General features: G+C 35.3%; 1 protein-coding gene across 1 annotated transcript in view; it reads right to left on the bottom strand.

The window, feature by feature from the left end:
* The window catches only part of LOC103210485 (protein eyes shut homolog), an 837,058-nt gene that overhangs the window by 453,260 nt on the left and 369,350 nt on the right, over positions 1-14,448 (bottom strand). The window contains 1 exon segment of the mRNA XM_007956404.2: positions 7,055-7,208. Coding sequence (XP_007954595.2) covers positions 7,055-7,208 — 154 coding nt within the window.

Below are 14,448 nucleotides of genomic sequence, written 5' to 3'. Positions count from 1 at the left end.
AACCATTACCTTAAACCTGCAAAGTGAGAAGCCAAATTCCATGAAGTACTGTACATAAACAGGTTGTACATAAGCAGCCACAGAAACTTTGTTGTTATTGTAAATATATCTATCACACAATTTCTGCCAATTCTACTTTATACAGATGCAATTTCAACAGGTGTACAATTTATTGACAGAAATTACATTAATTAGCTTTGCAACCTTTACCCTTAATCAATGTGAATTTACCATTGCTGTTAACTGAAATCAGTGTTCCATAAATGATACCTTCCATCCCATCTCACTCTCAACCCTGATCATCACTAATAAACTTTGGCTTCTATACATTTTCCTATTCTTGTTTTTCAAATGTAAGCGAGGTCATACAATATTTGTTATTTTGTGATTGACTTATTTCACTTAGCATGATGTCTTCAAGATCTACTCATGTTGTAGCATCTATCAAAACTTCATTTCTTTTACTGGCTGAGTAGAATTTCATTGTATGTGTGTACCACAGTTTGTTTATCCATTCATCTTTTGATGGGCATTTAGGTTGTTTCCATCTTTTGGCTTTTGTGAATAATGCTGCAAAGGACATTGGATGCAAAATCTATGTTGCTGCTTTCAAAACTTTTGAGTATATTCTTAGCAGTGGAATTGCTGGTGATATAGTAGTTCCACTTTCAGTTTCTTTTTTTAAATATACAATGAGGGTTTTGCTAATAGTTTATTATTATTATTATTATTTTTGTTGGTATTGTTGAGAATATACACAGCAAATCATACTCCAGTTCAACAGTTTCTGAATGTACAATTCTGTGACATTGACTTCATTCTTCAAGTTGTGCAACCATTCTCACCTTCCTTTTCTGAGTTGTTCCTTCCCCATTAACATAAATTCACTGCTCCCTAAGATCCTATCTAATCTTTTGAGTTGGTGTTACCAATGTCATCCCATATAAGTAGCTTTTAAAAGAGCATAATGGTTAAGGCAGACTTTTTTTTTTTTTAAACTAGTTCAGCTGAACTACTCTTTGGTTTTAAGAAGGCTTCAAGGATGCAATCAGGATTTTATCTCATAGAAATCAATAAGATCAATAAGAGGTAAAGGTTGGTCCACTTATAATAAAACCAAACAGCAGTTTTTATTTGTTTGTTTTGTTTTCTGGACCAAAGATAAAAATTCTTGCAAATTTTTCCCCCTGATATATTTGGGATTTAGCAACAATTAGGGTTATTGCTCCTCAACTACTTAAACCTTGTCTAGCCTCTTCAGTTTGTCTTAATTCATCCATTCCCTTACACTGACCCGCTACTAAAAAGTGCTAATGGGGAAATGGTGATTCTGGAAATTATTCAATTCTAAGGCAACATCAACTTGGCTATGGCTACCCTAAGAATCTGTTAAGCAAAATGCATTGTTAGATATTAGAGACACAGATAACATTATACCCTTGGATAAATCTCTTGAGAATGTTGTCATGTGTATGAGATAGTAGACACTCCAAGGAGGGTGGAATAGGATACATGGCTCCAAAACATGCAGATAACGTAGTATATCACCCAAAGAAAAGAACACAGAGATACTTTAGGGAACAAAAACTGGGTAAAGAATGAGCTTTTGTATAGGACAGACACAAAAGGTGCCAGAAAACTTTAAACTTCAGAAACTTTAAAAAGTATATATATAGTAAGACAATTTTTCTGAACTTCCCCAAAAGAGAATAACCCTTGTGAAAACCAATAGCTCTTTCTATGTGATCCCTTTCAAAATTTGTTGAAATGAAAGACAAACTGTGCATGAGTATGAATTACAATGTATCTGTAGAACTGTGATCTCTGCTCCATTTCATTTAACAAGAACTTCTATCTTGATACTGAATTGACCTCAATCACTACAAGTGACTTATTCAAGTTTGTTCTACTTCTGCCGTCTATCCTATAGATATAATGCAGATTTAGTAGGAGAAAGTACTGACATGTTTGTCTTTAATGATTAATAAAAAAAATAATAAAGCTATCATTTATATGTTCATTTTAGAGCTCATTTCATTAGTTTCTGAAAATACATTCTTAACCATCATGCCATGAGTATTCTAGCATCAAGAACCATTTAAATATGGAAGACATTTGTTCAATATTCATAATGATTAAAACGGAACCTAATTCACCTGCTTTTTAGGGAGAAATTCATCCTGAATTTGGATAGTGAGAGTTTTTTTAGTGAGAATAAGCATAGCCAGGGGGACTTGTAAAAAAAAGATCTATTAAATTCTAAATTATGCCCAGTTAATGATGAGAAAAGTAAGAAGAGGGTGCTTGAGACTAAGAGAGAAGGTGGCATAAACAACTGGATAGGGTGGGATAAAACAAAGGACGGTAATAGATCAAGGTACATCCACAAAGACAGAAAGCATAAGCCTCGATGAGTGTGCCTCTTTCTTCATTTTCTGCTCTCTGACAGTAATTCTCCCTCCTGTTCTTTGTATCTTATTGCTTCAAACTTTGATGAGTTTTATTTTCTCAATTATTTTGTCTTAACTTCCACTCAACTAAATCATTCCAATCAACAATTAAACATGCTCAAACATCTTTCCTGTTAAATTTTATTTTTTCTTGATACCTCACCTCCCTCTATTTATTCTTCTTCACACTTTCAAAGTAAAATTTCTTGAAAGAGTTGTTTATATTTATTATTCCAATTTCCTCATATATTAGTCATTTTTCCATAAACTCCAGCTTGGCTTCTGACTATATTTTCCTACTTTGAAGTCTCCCAGTTATAGAATCATGTGGACAGTCCAGTACACTACCAAAATAGTTGGGTAAACTTGACCATTTCTTTCCTTGACACTACTCTCTTTGTCTTTTATTTCTCTGCTTACTTGTTCTCAGACTCTTCTACAGATTCATTGTCCTCTATTCAGTCATTAAATGCTAAGTCCTCAAGATTGTCCCTGGCAGCTTCTCTTCTCATTCTGTACTCTCATCTATGCCCGTGGCTTCAGTTATCATATGTGCACTTAGGACTCATAAACTTATATTTCCCCATCCAGTCCTCTCATTTGAGCTATAGAGCCATACATTCAATTTAAAAATTCCACTTGGATGTTTCAAAGTCAATTAATCTTAGTATTTTCAAGCCTGAACTCATGATCTTCCTCATCAAATTTGCTCTTCTTGCACTTTTTGCTATCTTAGTATAAATAACATCTTCTACCTAGTTGCACATGTCAGGAAATGAGTAGTCATTTCTGACACGTCTTTCTTCTCAGTACTGGCATTCAATAAATCATAAGTCTTATCCATTTTACTTCCTAATTATGTCTTAAATTTGCCAATTTCTCTTCAATGCCATTCTAGTTCAAGCCAACATTATCTTTTACTTGGACTACTATAACAGCCATCTAACTGGCCCCTCCATACTTTCCTCAGTGTGGCTATTAGATCCTACAGCATTTTCAATTGCTGACCTTTCAGTCTTTTGTCTTTCCATACTAACCTCTGCTTCTCTGTTCCATCTACACTGGTCTTTTGCTGACTTGCATATATCAAGGTCCTTCTCTTCACATATATTTATTTATGCTTGGAATACATACCTACTTCTTTGCCCTTTTTTTTTTTTTTTTAAACCAAGTTTTCTTCTAGTTCTTTTTTTCCCCCAGAGAACTTCCCTGGTCCTTCTAGCTTTGTTCATGATACTTTGTGACTTTCTCTTCTTACATCATTGTATTTTTTTTTAATCCCCCAACACATCACAAATTTCAATTATTCCCTCATTAGTGTGACTATTTGCCAATTTTCCTCATTACACTTTAAACACATGAGAATTAAGATTCTATTTTGATTTGCCATTTGTCTCATTTATCTCGTACTGCTATAACAAATATCACAAGTGGGTGGTTTTAACAAACAGAGGTTATTTTCTCATAGTTTAGGAGGGTAGGAGTCCAAAATCCCAAATCAAGATGCTGGCATTAGGGGAAAGCTTTGTGTCTTTGTTGGCTCTGGAGAAAGTCCTTGCTCTTTGGTTTCTCAGTAATCTTCATGTGGCACAATTGTTATCTTTCCCTATCTCTGCTTGCAACTCAATCTGCTTATTTTATATCTCAAAAGAGATTAATTTAAGACTCCACATGCTAATATTGTCTCTTTAACATTCCCAAATGGGGGATTATAACTACAGGTATTGGGGGTTAGAATTTACACCATCTGTTTTTTGAAATGGAACACATAAAAATCTATATTCTAGGCATTAGCGAGCTGAAATGGATGGGCTTTGGCCATTCTGAATCAGATAACCATATGACCTATTATGCTGGGAATGACAAATTGAAGAGAAATGGTGTGGCATTCAGCATCACAAAACATATTTCAAGATTGTTCTGAAGTACAATGCTGTCAGTGATAGGCTTGTTGTTGTTGTTGTTGTTATGTGCCGTCGAGTCAGCCCTGACTCCTAGCGACCCCTCCTTGGGTTTCCGAGGCAGTATCACTATGGAAGTAGGATTGCCCAACCTTCCTTCCGAGGAGTGGCTGGTGGGTTTGAACCACCAGCCTTCTGGTTAGCAGTCAAGTGCCTTAGCCACTATGCTACCAGAGCTCCCACTGATAGGCTAATCCAGAAAAATAATAACAGAACAAGGAGATACTGCATGGTTTAAAATCAGGAGGGGAGTGTGTCAGGGTTGTATCTTTTTACTGAATTTCTTTAATCTGTATGCTGAGCAAATAATCTGAGAAGCTGGACCGTATGAAGAAGAATGTGGCATCAGGATTGGGTGATGACTCATTAACAACCTGTGATATGCAGATGATACAACCTGTGATATGCAGATGACACCACCATGCTTGCTGAATGTGAAGATGACTTGAAGCACTTACTGAGGAAGATGAAAGATTACAGTCTTCAGTATGGATTACACATCAACATAAAGAAAATGAAAACTGCACCAATAAGCAGCATCACAACAAATGGAGAAAAGCTTGAAGTTGTCAAAGATTTCATATTACTTGGTTCCAAAATTAATACCAATAGAAGCAGCAGTCAAGAAACCAGAAGACATATTTCACTGGGCAAATCTGCTGCAAAAGACCTCTTTAAAGTGCTGAAGAGCAAAGATGTCACTTTGAAGACTTGTTGTTGTTGTTGTTATGTGCCGTCAAGTCGGCCCCGACTCATAGCGACCCCTCCTTGGGTTTCCGAGGCAGTATCACTACGGAAGTAGGATTGCCCAACCTTCCTTCCGAGGAGTGGCTGGTGGGTTTGAACCGCCAGCCGTCTGGTTAGCAGGCAAGTGACTTAGCCACTATGCTACCAGAGCTCCCACACTTTGAAGACTAAGGGGTGTCTAATCCAAACCATGGTGTTTTCAATCACCTCATTAGCATGTGAAAGCTGGACAATGAGTGAGGAAGACTGAAAAAGAGTTGATGCTTTTGAGTTGTGGTGCTGGCAAAGAATTCTGAAAGGACCATGGACTGTTCTAGAAGAAGTGCAGTCAGAATGCTCCTTGGAAATGAGAATGGCCAGCCTTCATCTCACCTATTTTGGTCATATTGTCAGAAGGGGTCATTCTCTGGAGAAGGATATCATGCTGGTTAAAGTGGAGGGTCAGAGAAAAAGGGGAACACCCTTAATGAGATGGATTGACATAGTGGCTGCATTAGTGAGTTCAAGATATAGCAAGGATTGTGAGGCTGGCCCAGGATCAGGCAGTGTTTTGTTCTGTTGCACATAGGGTTGTTATGAGTCAGAGCCAACTTGACAGCACGTAGCAACAACTCCACCTGAGGGTACCTAAAGATGTGAGTGGTTTGTCTGAGGATGAGTTCATCACATCTTATTAATTACTCAAAGAACAAAGATAAAATCTTCCTTTTAAAAAATTTTTGTAAAAAAATAGAAATTACTTTGGATATAATCAAATGTGCCATATTTTGTATAAAATGATGACATGAGAAAAACCTACTAAGAAAGAATGCCTTTTAAATAAATTTCTAAGTTTCTCATCCTCAAATGTGGTCCTTTCTCTCAATCAACAGCAAATATTTGTAAGAGAGATAATTGTAACAGGAGTTAAGTCCTTTGCTCTGCAAGATTTTATTTTGTGTGTGCAAAGCTCAAAATCTAATTTACAAATAATAATTTCATTACCTTAGGGTAATTTCTTTACCTTCTTGTTATAACTAAATGAAATGCACAACCCAGATGCCCTCATTTCTTCAGACATTTACTGAGCATTTCTTATCTGCTACGTGTATTAAATATGAGTAAGATACAGTTCCTGCCTGTAATGAGTTTATATTTTCAGATTATTGTCAATTTCCTTGATTCTATTTTCAGATTGATACAGACCTAGGAAAGTTTATTTGATTTATATAACCTTCACAAGTTAGCCAAGATTTCTGCTGATCAAACTAACTTATCTAATTGTCATCAAATGCATACACCCAGTCACAAAATGCTATTTTTCATTAGCATAGAATAACTTTTGAGATTGTTATCATTAGATTGCTACATTGATGAAGAATTAAAATTCTTGGCTGCTACATAAATTTTGTTCAGTAATGCCCTTGGGATATGACCATCACATTTAACCAAATATCTCTTCTGAGATTTCTTAATTCTGAAGTATGAACTGACTGCAAGACTATTTTCCAAAAAACTTATATGATCCAGAGAGATATTTTAATTTAATATTCAGTTAGTTTTTCTTTTCTATTGGCTTTTTCTTTTTCTATTTAGAGTGAATCACTTTTTCCAATTCTTTTTCACTCAACAGATGTTTTGTTGAGGAATTAAACTAGATCTTAATTTCAACTGAACTGACTCTTTAATCTATTTGCTCCATGATATTGCTAAATCAATGAATTTAGTTTGTGTAAAATTTGGTCACCACTAAATGGTATCATATACTTTTGTTTAATTTGTAATTCATACCACCAAACTGAAAAAAAAAAAAGCAAAACAATTTTCAGAATATGCCCATTTTTTGATGGTTATTACACACATAAAAATCTTTAAAAAATAAGGTTTAGCATAACAGTTTATTTGTAGGGTACTCACCGTATTGTGATAGGGATGAATGCATTTGTGTTAATGCTGTAATTGGCAGAAAGAGTCAAGATACTTTCAGAACTTCCACATCCATATTTAACTGTGGGCCTTCCTTCCACAAGAAATAAATGAAGAAACTGTGTTCCAAAATTCTTCTCACTACCTTTAAGAACAAATAACACAATAATGTTAATGATTAATGTAGATTTAAATTTTATTTAGTAATAATTATTAATTCACCAAAACAATCTTTGCCTTTAAGAAGTAATGGTTGAGTGTGATGTATAAGTGTCATTAGCAAATTGTTGAGTGAAATAAATACTGTATTAGAAATATGCATTATTTTCCATAGGCTGAAAATAGTATGGTATTCTTATGGTATTTGCTTGACATAGATTTAAATTCTGTTGCTGCTTCATAATAACTCAATGGTCCTAACTATTTTGAGTCTCAGTCTTCTTATATGTTAAAATGAGAAAATGAAAACAACTATTACAACTATTATGACAATGAAAAAAAATAGTGAAAAGTGCTTGACGTATATTGGCTTTTGCAGGACTTGGATTTATTACTACTGTTCTGAATCCAATTTATAAATATTATATCCTATTATTCTTCAATTCTTAAATTTATTTGTATTTTAATTACAAGTTAATATATGTCCTTCACAAAAATTAAAATAGTAGACAAATATATATTTTAAAAAATAATAATAATAAAAAAAGAGAGAAATTGGCCTTTCCCCAAGAACATCCTCCATCATACTCTGAGGCATTCCTTTATACTTATCATCTATCTAGCCACATACACATATTTATAGATACCTTTGATTTTACCTTTAAATGTGAGACTATGCTTTAAATATAGGAGCTCTGGTAGCATAGTGCCTAAGGCATTTGACTGCTACCCAGAAGGCTGGCGGTTCAAACCCACCAGCCACTGCTCGTAAGGAAGATGGGGCAATCTACTTCTGTAGTGATACTGCCTCGGAAACCTAAGGTGGGGTCGCTATGAGTCGGTCCGACTTGACGGCATATAACAACAACAACAGTGATTTAAATAGCTTTATTGAACTTACTCTTTTCATTAAAAAATTTTGTTTTTTTCAACATCTTTCTATGTGAGTATACAGATATTTTTCAAGCTTTCTTAATTGAATTGTAACTTATAAAAAATACCCATGTTTTATGGAGCTCTGGTAGCATAGTGCCTAAGGCATTTGACTGCTAACCAGAAGGCTGGTGATTCAAACCTATCACCGTTCCTTAGAAGGACGATTGGGCAATCTACTTCTGTAGTGATATGGCCTCAGAAACCCAAGGAGGGGTCTCTATGAATCGGATTTGACTCCATGACATTGAGTTTTTCTTTTTTTTAATCAGTGAATTGTCACAACATGGACCCACACACATAAACTTCACCCAAATTAAGAAAAATGAACATTATTTGCATTATCAGAAGCCTTAAAAATCACTATCCCATTTATTCCCCCTTGAAAAGAAGGCACTATACTGATGTTTTAATAGTAAGGATTAGTTTTTCTTGATTTTAATCTTCATATGAGTGAAATAAGAATGTATGTATTGTTTTGTGCTTCTTTCACTTTGGTCTGTATTACATTTGTGAGATGACATCCATGGTACAATTAATTCATTTTGAGCACATCAAGATGGGGAAGTAAGAAAAGAAGGACAGTTTCAATATTCACATTGATCTAATGAAGAATCAGATGGAATAGGGACACAGTGCAAGCTATAGAAGCTGGTTCTCCACAAACATTTCCAGCTATAGAACTTACTGAGAATGTACATTCAGTAAGAGAGAAACACAAAGTGAAATGTAATACAAAATAGCCCACTTAAAAAAATCATTGCAGATATAAGGAAACACATTGGACAAAACAACAGTATTAAAGATTTAGTAATAAATTGGACATCACAAGCGACATACTAACTATAGTTGAAAATCACTCTCTTGAGATCCTCCTAAATGTCCTGTAATAGGACTCATCTAGTTCATCCAGATTTTTAATCACACACCTGAGGACTTCAGATACACGGCACTCCAAGTTACTCCCGGGCTAATCCAGCTTAGTCTTTTCTACATCTCCTGAGCTCCATTACTGTTTTTAGGGGCTTCTACTGGAGCTCTGGTAGCATAGTGCCTAAGGCACTTGACTGCTAACCAGAAGGCTGGTGGTTCAAACCCACCAGCCACTCCTCGGAAGGCAGGTTGGGCAATCCTACTTCCGTAGTGATACTGCCTCGGAAACCCAAGGAGGGGTCGCTATGAGTCAGGGCCGACTTGACGGCAAACAACAACAACAACTCTTTTGTATCATCATCATACAGTGTTGCTATGAGTCAGAATTGACTGGATGACAATGTTTTTTTATACTTTAGTATTTTTCCTTATTGTTCCTTTGTCTTCCTACTCAATTTCTTAGTCTGCTTTTCTCCAGATTTTAGAGCATAACTAAGAACTTTTAGAATTAGTTTAGACTCTTCCTCTTCCTGGAGTACTATTGGTAGTAGGGGCAGGGAGGATGGGAGCACATTTAGAATCATGAAACTCTGCACTATCATCTTGTACTTTCTCTCCTTGGGTCCATTAAAGGTTATGGGATACAGCTGGCCATACTTCTTGAATTATTGGCTTGTTCTCTCCCCCATCTTTTCAGGGGCTGGGAGGGAGTGGTTCATTTTACTAATCACTGAGGTATGTCTGTTATTCTGCTAAGTTCCATTATTTTTACTAAGAATTTTTCTACCACTTAATATTTTTTATAAGTTGCTTTATATTGCCATTTAAGACTCACATTTTTGAGATAAGACTTAGAAGTACAATACACAGAACAGAATAGAACAGAGCTGAGCATTTAGGTCAAGCTGTTGTGCCGTATGTATAAGGTTTGTTTTTCAGACTTTCAAAGATTGAATTGTAAAGATTGATTATACACATTAAACAAGATGTTTATAGTACTTTGCATGAATTAGTTATTTTTAAGGGAAACTTGGCTACTAAAATTCTGTGGCAGAGAAGAATAATCTCATCCACTTATACTAACATCTTATTATAAACCATAGCTAGTCAAACAGTACAAGATAAGACTGATTTAATAAAGATATTAGAATGAAATTGCAAATGAACAGTTAGGCTCAGTTATCTCTATATTCTGCTATATATAAACAGTTTTTGGTTCATCATATAGATTTATTCTAGTAATAAACAATTACTTGTTTTAAATAATAATGCTTTTAAAAGACTTTTAAATATTTTGCTAAAACCTGTGATGGTAGGTGGAGAAATAAAAGACATGAGGCTACTGATGTATCTATCTATATGATGCAATAGTAAAGTAAGCATTTTAAGAAATACAGGTCAAATTTTTTGATTGGCTGACTTTCTCCCTATAAATCCATTGATTTTGTATCACACAAGCCTGGATTGTCTAATTAGAGAAAAGCTATGAACAAAAACTCAGAAAGAATTATTTATTTTTCACAAGTAGAACACAAGACATTATACTTTAAAACGGAATTATGATGAAAATGACTTATTTTAGACCTGCACAATAATGACAATTAGTAAAAGTAAAAGAAAAAACATGGTTTTCAAAGTCAAATTACTAAAGAAAATTATAATTGATGACTAATTTTGGATAGACTTGTGCATTTTTATATTAAACTTTATGGGTTGAGCAATCCATATGCCATATTAAATGTAGTTCAACATCACTCACTGAAACCAAGGACATAAAGCAAATGGGAATCTCTCTCTCTGTATCTCTCTCTCTCTACATATATTAGATGTGAAAAATAGTGGTTCTTTCCCCATAATGTTCCAATTTGTGCTACCTTTGGACAGGACTTGAAAGCCCTAGAAGAGCTCGTTATGAAATCGTTGAAGGGAAGGCATTCTGTTGTTTCACTGAAAAGATGCGTTATGATCCATTAGAGGAGAAGTATGAACTTTTTTGAAGTAGTTATGCTTTTAGGCTGTGTAGCAATTTTTTTTTTAAAGAAATTATTTATGTCTTGATTTTTGTATGTGTGTATATATTTTGTGCAGACAATATTTTGAAGCTTCTATAAAATATTTAATTCTCAAAGTTTATTTATCCTAATAAAATCATCAAGAGTGTCTCCTAATTTAAGATTTATGAAGCATAAACATGCTATTTAAAAAAAAAAAAAATCCAAATCAGTTGCAATTGAGTCAATTTTGACTCTCGGTGACCCTATGTGTGTCAGAGTAGAATTGTGCTCCATAGGATTTTTAATGGCTAATTTTTTGGAAGTAGGTTGTCAGGCCTTTCTTCCACAGTGCCTCTGAGAGGAATTAAGGCACCAACTTTTCTGTTAGCAGTGGAATGTGTTAACCATTTATGCCACTCCAAGGCATTTAAAACAATAAACTAATTATTCCTTACAAAACAATGGTCTCTGGTTGGATCTCATAGTCTTTTAGAGATATAATCTCACTAATTCTGAGTCTAAAATTTATATATATATGTGTGTGTATATGTATATATATATATGCATTTATATATGCTTTATATATATATATATCATAAAGAAGGAATAATAATGAAATAAGTAATGCAGAGAGATGAGAATAATGATATATTAGTCACCTTTTTCACAATTTAGTTTGATTGAGATTTGACTTGGGCTGTAGATTTGAACTTTTCTAAACATGGATAGTTTATCTTTTCTGTAAAATATTGAAGATAGAGTATTTATGGTTTATATGATACAGTTTCCATAAAATATTACTATTTTTCTCTTTTTGAACTAGTAATGTACGTACTCAAACATCAATAGCACTTTGATTTGAAGCTCCTTAGAGCAATCAGCCTTGAGACACCAGAGTGGCAGCATTCAATTAGAGGGAAAGCTGGACAGACAGGAGTGCATAGTTAAGAAGGGCACAGGGAGGGGGTAGTCATGGGGACAGAAGGGGAGAAGAGTGTGTTGTGGTCAGAGATGGTAGTAATGGGGGCATGAAATTAAATGTACACAAACTGTTGAACATAAAAAGAATTTGCTCTGTAATTTTGCACCCAAAGCACAATAAAATTAAAAAAAATGCTCATCATTGGTCATGAATTTAAGTGAAAACAAAATTCAACATCATTCTTCCTAGACTTGATAATGATAGGAACAGATAATATGTTTATAAAATCAGGTATACATGTTGTTAAATCTGGGTATTTCCAAAGTGATATATGTTTCTATCATCTCTCATAAAAGAAATAACACCTTACGTTTCCATGGTACTTTGTACTTTTCAAAGCAGTCATATATATATATATATATATATATATTCAAACCTTGTAAACTGAATAATAAAAGTTATATCAGCATCATTTGTAGTTGAACTAAGACATAGAAAGAATAACGGACTTACTCTGTGTTGCTGTTAGCTCACAACTGACTTGGGTTCAAATCTAACCTTGGTTACTTCTGACATTTCAATCAGGACTCCCTGTGGCGGCAGTTGGATGAGATACCTCGTCCTTAGTGCCACCTTCCTGGCATGTGATTAAGACTCTATCCTTTACTGAAGACACATGCTTTTAGTGTAGCTTTAGAACTCCCTTTCCCATTTCTCCCTTAAAGTTTGGATTTGAAAACTTCAGCAGAAACTACAGTAGCAACCTTAGAGAAGTTGCTCATAGTCTGAAGACATCTTAGATGAGCAGTAATCCTTATCTAGGACTTAATTAAGGTAAGTTACTTGGTCAGTGGAAAAAAGACAGCAGACAGAGGTTTGGGGAGGACTGAAGGATTAGGGTAACAGCTTTGCATGCATAATTAATTATTAAACATATGTTTATTTCCTGCTGTTGTAGAATGCTTTCTGATCATTTTCTGAAATTTATAGAGGGTATATTTTAATTGGGAGCTCTTGTGGCAAAATCCCTAAGGCATTTGACTGCTAACCAGAAGGCTGGTTGTTCAAACCACCAGCCACTCCTCAGAAGGAATAGCCTGCTAGTTGTGTTTAATCAGTATTTACAAACCCACTGCCAATGAGTAGATTCTGCTCAAAGCGACCCCCAGAGGGTTTCCAAGGCTGTAAATCTTCATGGGAGTAGATTGTTTCATCTTCCTCCTGTTGTGCAGTTTGTGGGTTTGAACCAACTTTCTGGTTAGCAACCAAATGCCTTACCCAATACCCTAAGTTAAGTTGTTGGGGCAGAAATTGTACAACCTGCAAAAATATTTATTTCCTGTTCCATTACAGTATTTGGTTGTTCAAGCTGACCAAAGACAAATTTCCTTTGGATTAAAACACATTTGGTATGCCCTTTTGCTTCTACTTTTCAGAAGAATGTAAAACAGCATTCCACATAATAATTTCCAAAAATAAAGGTTCACTACCTAACTATTTTTCCACCACTTGTCTGCCAGTTTGTCATAATGTGGTGGCTTGCATGTTGTTGTAATGCTGGAAGCTATGCCACCAGTATTTCAAATATCATCAGGGGCACCCATGGTTGGCAGGTTTCAGTGGAGCTTCCAGACTAAGGTTGACGAGGAAGAAGGAAAAGACAGTCCACTTCTGAATAAAATACAAACAACAACAACAACAACAACAAAACTGGCCACTGAAAACTTTATGAATAGCAGTGGAACACTGTCGTTATAGTGCCAGAAGATGAGCCCCTCTGGCGGAAGGAATTCAAAAGACTACTGGGGATGAGTTTCCTCCTTACAATAGAGGTGACCTCAATGACATGGATGGAAAAAACTTTCAAGACTTTCATTTGCTGATGTAGCACGACTCAAAATGAGAAGCAACAGCTGCAAATGTCCATTAATAATCAGAATATGGAATGTACGAAGTATGAATCTAGGAAAATTTTATGTTGTCAAAACTGAAATGGAATGCATAAAGATCAAAATCTGAGGCATTATTACTGTTAGGTGCAGTTGAGTCGGCTCTGACTCATAGCAACTCCATGTACCAAAACAAAACAAAACAAAACAAAAAAAACTCTTTGCCTTCTAGTCGCATCCGACTCATAGCGACACCTCCTCGGGTTTCTGAGGCGGTATCTCTATAGAAGTAGATTGCCCAACCTTCCTCTGAGGAGTGGCTCGTGGGTTTGAACTGCCAGCCTTCTGGTTAGCAGTCAAATGTCTTAGGCACTATACTACCAGAGCTCCTACTGTACGTACAACAGAGTGAAACACTGCTTGGTCCTGTGCCATCTTCAAAATCTTTGCTATGCTTGAGCCCCCCCATTGCAGCCACTGTGTCAATCCATCTTGTTGAGGGTCTTCCTCTTTTTTGCTGACCTTCTATGTTACCAAGCACAATATCCTTCTCCAGGGATGGGTCCCTTCTGACAATATGACCAAAGTACGTAGGATGAAGTCTGGTCATTCTTA

The sequence above is a fragment of the Orycteropus afer genome, unplaced genomic scaffold (assembly GCF_000298275.1).
Source record: "Orycteropus afer afer isolate SDZICR_OR568_19922 unplaced genomic scaffold, OryAfe1.0 scaffold00615, whole genome shotgun sequence".
Classification (NCBI taxonomy): Eukaryota; Metazoa; Chordata; class Mammalia; order Tubulidentata; family Orycteropodidae; genus Orycteropus; species Orycteropus afer.
This window is presented reverse-complemented; position numbering and strand designations above follow the sequence as displayed.